Source organism: Myotis davidii, unplaced genomic scaffold (assembly GCF_000327345.1).
Source record: "Myotis davidii unplaced genomic scaffold, ASM32734v1 scaffold326, whole genome shotgun sequence".
NCBI classification, from domain to species: domain Eukaryota; kingdom Metazoa; phylum Chordata; class Mammalia; order Chiroptera; family Vespertilionidae; genus Myotis; species Myotis davidii.
In genome coordinates this window covers 229735-237972 of record NW_006296626.1, presented here as the reverse complement: position 1 = coordinate 237972, position 8238 = coordinate 229735, and the positions used below count along the sequence as shown (strand labels likewise).

At 57.2% G+C, this 8238-nt stretch overlaps 1 protein-coding gene across 1 annotated transcript in view; it reads left to right on the top strand.

Moving 5' to 3' along the window:
• The window catches only part of HSPBP1 (HSPA (heat shock 70kDa) binding protein, cytoplasmic cochaperone 1), a 9129-nt gene extending 3444 nt beyond the window's left edge, over positions 1–5685 (top strand). The window contains 6 exon segments of the mRNA XM_015569461.1: positions 78–207; positions 486–720; positions 2253–2408; positions 2513–2609; positions 3202–3313; positions 5234–5685. Coding sequence (XP_015424947.1) covers positions 78–207; positions 486–720; positions 2253–2408; positions 2513–2609; positions 3202–3313; positions 5234–5308 — 805 coding nt within the window. The 3' untranslated portion in view covers positions 5309–5685.
• Positions 5686–8238: the final 2553 nt, after the last annotated feature.

The window sequence follows — 8238 nt, the reverse complement described above, 5'->3', positions numbered from 1 at the left end:
CGCGTGTGCGGCTGGGCTGCGGCTCATGGCATATGTGGCCTTCCCCACCCAGTGTGAAGTGTTCAGGGTCCTTCCAGATTGTTGCCCACCTTGAACTTGATTCCTTTGGGCGGCTGGTGCCCCATGGTGTGGATGGAGAGCGCCCGCCACGGGCGCCTGGGCGTGTCCCCTTTGGCTGTTCTGAATTCTGCTGCTGTGGACGCGGGGGTCCGCGTTTCTGCCTGAGCCCCACGCTCGAGGCCTGGGGGTTTCCTAGGAGTGGCCATTGGTGACTCTGGGTAACTCTCTCCCCAGAGATCCACGTTTGATCTACACAAACGTGGCTTGCCGACCCCGGCCCCGTGTGTAGTTCTCCCACAGGGGCTGTGCTGGTTGTAGGGTGTGGGGGGGTCAGCGCTGGCATTTCATGGGCTGGAGCCTGGGACCTAACCCCACACGCTGATTTTGTGGCGACACGGCGACTACAGGCGCTGTGCTGGTTGTAGGGTGTGTGGGGGTCAGCGCTGGCATTCATGGGCTGGAGCCTGGGACCTAACCCCCACATGCTGATTTTGTGGCGACACAACAACCTGGGAGGGACCCCGCTGGTGCTGGAGAGAGCCAGCACAGGTCGGCAGGTCCCAGGGAGCGGCCTGCCCCGCCGGCCTCACCTGGAGCGCTGGTTTTCTCTGGCTGCCGTAACAAAGGACCACGGGTTCAAGGCCCTCTTCGCCATCTCCTGTGAGTGTCCGGGCTGCGGGGAGGGGCCTGGAGCTGGCCCGGGAGGCGGGCCCTGTAGGGATTGCTGGGGGCAGAGGGAGCAGGGCCTCCCTTGTTCATTCACCCCCAGTACCTGTCCGGGTCTGTGCTGGGTGCTGGGAACAGGGTGGGGAGTTTGCTGACCTCCTGCCGGTTGGAAAGCCAGGTCCTAGGGACCCAGGGCTGTCACTCAGCTTAAGTGACGGTGCCATCGGGTCTCAGCCTCCGCCTGTTGATGGTCCTCTCGCTGGAGCTCGTGGGCGGGGCTGGTTTCAGTTTCTCGTGTGGATGGGTCTTTCTGGGGACCGGTTCTCATCCTGGAGCCCACCCAGACCCACATCATTAGAAGAAGGATGCTCACCTGGCTGGGGTGGCTCTGTTGGTTGGAGCGTTGTCCCATGTACCGGAAGGTTGTGGGTTCGATTCCCCGTCAGGACACATACTTAGGTTGCAGGTTCCGTCCCAGTCAGGGTGCATGAGGGAGGCAGCCCAGCGATGCATCCCTCACACTGATGTTTCTCTCTCTCTAATGTCAATTTTAAAAAACATTTAAAAAGAAGAAAAGATGCTCCTATCACCAGGAAATTCCAAGGGAGTTGGGGACTCGGTGTCAGGAGTGGGGGGCAGAGACCAATTATGTTTATTATGTTCCCTGGGGTAAGGATGGGGGAGGCGTGGATAGGAGATTCTGGGAGGGAGGGAGGAGCTCTGGCGAGGGCGAGAGGAGGAGTCTTGGAGGAGACGGAATTTGGAAAGTCACATCCAAAAACAGGGAGACAGATGGACAGACAGGCCGGGGCAGCTCCGCGGGGAAGGGCTGACAGAGGGACTTGGTGCCCTAGAGGTACCACGACCAGAGCCAGGTAGGGAACAGATGGACAATTCTCTTTAAATGGCTTAATTGTATCAGTGAAAATACACCTTCAAGCCCAGCCAACGTGGTCCCATGATTGAGCATCGATCTATGAACCAGGAGTCACAGTTGATTCACGGTCAGAGCACATGCCCAGGTTTTGGGTTTGATCCCCAGTGGAGGGTGTGTAGGAGGCAGCCAATCAGTGATTCTCTCTCATCGTTGATGTTTCTCTCTCTCTCCCACTTCCTCTGAAATCAATAAAAATAGATTTAAAAATATATATACCTTTAAGAAAAGATAATGCTTGTGAAGTACAGGCCCATAAAAATTGATGATGGCGATGATGATGGTGGTGATGTTGGTGATGGTGATGGTGGTGATGTTGGTGATGGTGGTGATGGTGATGGTGGTGATGGTGGCGATGATGGTCACTGTGACTTTGGAGAAACATGCCAGGATGGGCTCTGGTTATCTGGTCTCCCCCACACCTGATGGTGGTGGTGATGATGGTGATGGTAATGATAATGGTGATGATGGTGGTGATGGTGGTGATGATGGTGATGATGGTGGTGATGATGGTGATGATGGTGGTGATGTTGGTGATGGTGGCAATGATGGTCACTGTGACTTCGAGGCCCATCCTCTCTCCCCTCCCCAGGCCTCGTCCGGGAGCAGGAGGCTGGGTTGCTGCAGTTCCTCCGGCTGGACGGCTTCTCGGTGTTGATGCGGGCCATGCAGCAGCAGGTGCAAAAGCTCAAGGTCAAGTCAGCCTTCCTGCTGCAGAACCTGCTGGTGGGCCACCCAGAACACAAAGGTGGGGTGGCCAGGGCAGGAGCTGGGCTGGTCCTGGGGGATGGTGGTGGGGGCAGGGAGTGCACCGAGCGGGGGGCGCCCTCTGACCCCGAGTCCTTCCCCCAGGGACGCTGTGCTCCATGGGGATGGTCCAGCAGCTGGTGGCCCTCGTCCGGACAGAACACAGCCCCTTCCACGAGCACGTGCTTGGAGCCCTGTGCAGGTGCGCGGGGCCCCGAGGGAGCACCTTCCGGGGCTGGTGCCCCCTCCCAGAATGCACCACTGGGCTCTGGCCTCCTTTTTCCTGGGGAGTGCTGGCCCTCTCCGAGCCTGTTTCCTCACCTGTAAAGGGAGTGATGCAGCAGCCCAGGGGGGGGCGGCTGTCTTTCATCCCCCACTCGCCACGGCCCAAGTGAACCAGCGTCTGAAAATGACAGGATGGGGCAGCCGAGCGGGCGGGCAGCGGTCATCCCCCACCCGCCACGGCCCAAGTGAATCAGCGTCTGAAAATGACAGGATGGGCCAGCCGAGCAGGCGGGCAGCAGCCCCAGCCAGGCCCTGTGCTCAGTGCCCTGTTTTGTGCAAGTCCCAAGAGATCCGCTTTGCAGCGGGGGAAACTGGGGCTCGGTGTGGGGCACCGTCTTTCCCTGGCCGCCAGGGTGTGTGTGTGTGTGTGTGTGTGTGTGTGTGTGTAGGGAGGTGCCAAGAACTGCTGTGCCCGCAGCTGTGAAGAAATAAATAAATGCTTAGTATCTGTGTGTGTGTGTGTGTGTGTGTGTAGGGAGGTGCCAAGAACTGCTCTCCTGTGCCCGCAGCCTGGTGACGGACTTCCCCCAGGGCGTGCGGGAGTGCCGGGAGCCGGAGCTGGGCCTGGAGGAGCTGCTCCGGCACCGCTGCCAGCTGCTGCAGCAGCACGAGGAGTACCAGGTGGGCCGCCCTCCGGGTCTGTTCTCCACGCTGTTCATGTTCATTCACGTCTCTCCCATCACCTGTGCAGCCAACACCCCTGCCACCTCCCGTGTGCCTCACACTGTCCCAGGGAGCAGGAGGGACTCTGGAGTTTCTTAAAGGGCTAACCCATTCATTTAATCACTATCCACATTATTTACATTGCATTCAAGTATTTAATAATTAAATATTAGATCAATAAGTACGTAAGTGATAAATAGCAGGCAATTACATCTTGAATTAAGTAGGTAAGGAACAAGTACACGGTAAAGAACTCCTCAGATATTAGATAACAGTGCTCAAGCTCGGGAGCCAGTGAAATAGATAAGAAATCAGCGGTAGCTCATTAGATAGTTAATCGTATGGGTAGTAACACGTGGTGAGTAGCTCAGGTATTTACATCGATAACAAGCCGCAGGTAAGCGGTGAGCACAGCCTGTCCCGAGCTCCCCGCCTCTCGGGGTGCCTGTGGCTTCTGGGGTGCGCTGTGCACATACCGGCACACGTGCCTGTGACTTCTCCTCCTTCCCTGCGTGCCACCCACCGAGCCTGTCTGAGCGCCGTGTGCTCCCGGCCTCGCCCTTCCCCTGGCGTCTCGGGTGCACACTCTCTCCCCTCCTGTCGCTGCCCTGCTGGACGGACATGTTTCCACACTGAGCACTAACACTGCTGACAGAACCTCGCGTATGTCGCTTCCTATGTGTGTGTCTGCAGAACAAAGTTCTGGGAAGGGAGAGGCCGAGTTAAAGTGCCATACGGGTCAAGTTACGCTCTAGCCAGTTCGGCTCAGTGGCTAGGTCATTGGCCTGCGCACGGCAGGTTCCCAAATTCGATTCCGGTCCAAAGGCACCCACCTCAGCTGCAGGCTCGAACCCTGGCTCTGTGGAGGCAACCAGTCGATGTCTGTGTTTCACCTCAATGTTTCTCTCTCTCTCCGTCTCTCTTCTCCCTTCCGTTTTCTCTAAAAATCAATGGAAAAATACCGTCAGGTGAGGATTAACAACAAAAGGTGAGGTTGCAGGGCTGCCCAGTTGCTCTCCCTGGAGGTTGCACCGGTCCGTGTGCAGCCACAAGGGTCCCCAGCGGCCTGGCCAGGCTGGCCCCAAACCATTGGGCCTTTTTCCAAGCTGATGGGTGGATCCAGCTGCCATTTGTGTTTCTCCCGAGTGGAGTTGGGCATCTTTTTCCTTTTTTTAAATTTTTTAAATATATTTTTTATTGATTTTTTACAGAGAGGAAGGGAGAGGGATAGAGAATTAGAAACATCGATGAGAGAGAAACATCGATCAGCTGCCTCCTGCACGCCCCGCACTGGGGATGTGCCCGCAACTGAGGTACATGCCCTTGACCGGCATCGAACCTGGGACCCTAGAGTCCGCAGGCCGACGCTCTATCCACTGAGCCACACCGGTTCTGGCTCTTTTCCCTTTCTTGTTAACTGCTCATGCACATCCCTAACCACGTTATCCCGGCGTGATGAGTCGCAATTATTTTTACCACCAACTTGGTTCTCCTTCCTTTCTGTTTCCGGCATCTGCTCCGGGCAGAGGTGTCTGTTTCTACGTCCAGCCCTTCCTGCTTGCTTTCCCGGCTGCTGGAGTCTGTATCGGGGGAGGGGTTTTCAGTGGGGTGAGTGGGGTGAGTGGTGTCAGGGAGTTAGAGGCTGAGTGAGCTCATGTGAGGACAGACCAGCGGGGGTGACCAGAGGCTGGAGACCCTGGGGTCCAGTTCAGGAGTCCAGACGTGGGTGAGAAGAGAAAGAGGGAGCCGTGGATCTGAGCAGAGGTCGGAGAACCCGGGAGGCTTGGGGCCAAGCAGGTTTGGAGGGGTCTTGGGTGGGGGGTTCAGAGGCAGGGCCCGGCCCCGGCACTCAGGGTCCCGCTCTTGCCCCTGATCCAGGAGGAGCTGGAGTTCTGCGAAAAGCTGCTGCAGACCTGCTTCTCCAGCCCCACGGACGACAGCATGGATCGGTGAACCCGGCGGCTTCCGGCCCCCTCTCCGTGGGAACCCTAGGCCTCTCGCCTCCCGGCCACGGGGCCCTCTCCCAAGGGAGAGCAGGGCCTGCTGGTGCCGGGCCACCGCCATGCCAGCCCCTCTCTGCTCAGCCCCCTGGAGGGGCCCTGGGAAAGGCACAGGCCCCTCAGACACCCCCCCATGCTCTCACTCCACCCCCATAGCACCCACACTGTCTTCCAATAAAGGCGTCTCTCCCTCCTTTGCAGCCGTCTGTCACCTCCCCTGGAGGGTGCCTGGGGAGGGGAGGTGGGGCTCAGTCTGAGGGGACCCGGGGAGCCACCGAGGGGACGGAAGTGGGCGGGACCTGGGAATAAAGTGCTGCTCTCGGAAACCCAGAGCCATTGTCGCCTGTCCTTTCCCAGCCTCTCGGGGCGTGTGGGGCGCACCCACTCCTCTTGGCCACCATCCTGGCCGATTTCTTCATCTGGGGAAACCCCCACGGTGGATTCTCACACTGCAGGCCCCAAGGCTGAAGCCCTCTTGCCCAGCATCCAGGGCAAGGCACGTCATGTGACTGCAGCCCCACCAATCAGAGCCCTCCCTGCGGCCTGCTGGGAACTGACAGAAGGGGGAGGGAGCACGTGTGCCCACAGCGGGTGGCGCTGCCCAGAGGGTGGAGGCTGGTCTGTGCGCCCGGGACAGGCCCCTGGCTGGGTGTGGGGCACCTTCCCATCTGCAAAGCACCGAGCCTTCTCTCCAGCCTTCTCAGATTTGCGGGGGGAGGGGAAGGACTGCCTGCCTTCTTTAATAAATTGCTTTTCAGATTAAAGGGGGTTTCACGGGTAGCGACCAACAGCCCTGACCGCTGCCATTTTTCCGGCGTGGAAGCTGAGCCCAGGGCGGTTAGTCCATGGCCAGGTTCACTCGGCCAGGATTCAGACCTGGGCTCACCCCAAACCGGTTCCTCTGCCCCGTGCGTACACTGGCTTCCTAGCCCCGTCTCTCGCCAGACTAATGCCTATGCAATTTCCTGGCACCCCTGGGACTTTGGAGGGACCCATTACTTTCACCCCTCCTCCCCCCACATTCAGGATAAGTGGAAGGTGGTTACAGGATCCACGAATCGGAGGTCAAGTGCCACCTCCGTTCCTGTTAACGCCACTCACAGAAAGTGGCCATAGCCTTGTGCTCCTCCACCCCAGCATCCGACACGCCCGCCCACGTGGGCACAGGCAGCTGACTTCACCCCTGCAGCTCCAAGCTGTGAGGATGCCACATGCCCCTGAGGTGGCGGTGGTCTGTCATTCCACATTCCCACCTGAGGCAAGGACCGCAAAAGCACCCCATGGCAACAGACACCCTGGAGATAGCAAGGACCAGATGAGGCAAGGCGGAAAAAATCTAATTACGGACATGTGGTAATCACTGAGTGCAAGGAAATGACAACCATTAGGGCAATTAGAAGCTAACAGATGTAACAGGAGAGCGTTCTCAACATGACTCAATTACTCGTAAATGTCCTTGAGCCCTGGCTGGTGTGGCTCGGTGGATAAAGCGTCAGTCTGGGGACTGAAGAGTCCTGGGTTGATTCCGGTCAAGGGCACGTGCCTGGGGTTATGGGTTCGATCACCACTAGGGGGCGTGCAAGAGGCAGCCGATCAATGATTCTTTCTCATCATTGATGTTTCTATCTCTCCCACTCTCTTCTCTGAAATCAATAAAGATATTTTTAAAAAATGTAACTGAATTGTAAAAGGTCATTCTGCAGGCTAAAAACAAAAGTTTTAGCCTGGCGGGTGTGGCTCAGTGGTTGAGAGGCCACCTATGAACCAGGAGGTTACAGTTCGATTCCCAGTCAGGGCACATGCCTGGGCATTGGGACACATCCACATTGTGGGGCGTGCAGGAGGCAGCCAATCAATGATTCTTATCATTGATGTTTCTCTCCCTCTCTGAAATCAAAATATATTTTTTTAAAATAAATAAAAGTTGAGGCCTTACACAAATTTACTCTTCTTACCCTTGCACTGGGCCTGCAACATGGGCGAGGGGTGGCTATGAAAGTTGGGGAAACTGAGGCTCAGAGCCAGATGGGACCCTGCTGAGCATTTGACACAAGGTCTGGGAGAACCTTTCCAGTCGATGCTGTTAGAGGATTTTTTGTGCGGCATTGAAGGCGCGGCCGGGGCAAATGCCTGGTGGTAGGACTGAAGTCAGCCCGCAGCCAGAGAAGGCGTCGGAGAAATAGAAAAATAAGATGGTGGGCCCTAGCCGGTTTGGCTCAGTGGATAGAGCATCCGCCTGCGGACTCAAGGGTCCCAGGTTCGATTCCGACCAAGGGCACATGCCCTGGTTGAGGGCTCCATCCCCCCCCAGTCGGGGCGTGCAGAATGCAGCCAATCAATGATTCTCATCATTGATGTTTCTATCTCCCTCTCTCTCTCCCTTCCTCTCTGAAATCAATTTTTTAAAAAAAGATATTGCCTTTAAAAAAGAAAAAAGAAATAACCGGGCGGGACCCCCGCAAGAATTCCCCAGGCGCTGGACCCCGAGCCTAGAAAGGAATATGAATGGAGGGAGCGAGAATGGAGACCGGCTTCCACCTGAAGCGAGGGGGAAGGGAAATCCTGGAGCCGGATTTCCTCTGGTTTTGGAACGGAGTCGTAGAGAACGCTGGGTGTGCTTCGGCGCCTGCGCGTTGGGTTGCCAGGGTTGGACGGGACCCCCGCAAGAATTCCCCAGGCGCTGGACCCCGAGCCTAGAAAGGAATATGAATGGAGGGAGCGAGAATGGAGACCGGCTTCCACCTGAAGCGAGGGGGAAGGGAAATCCTGGAGCCGGATTTCCTCTGGTTTTGGAACGGAGTCGTAGAGAACGCTGGGTGTGCTTCGGCGCCTGCGCGTTGGGTTGCCAGGGTTTATTCTGGGAGAGACCGTTGAAGCGGCGCA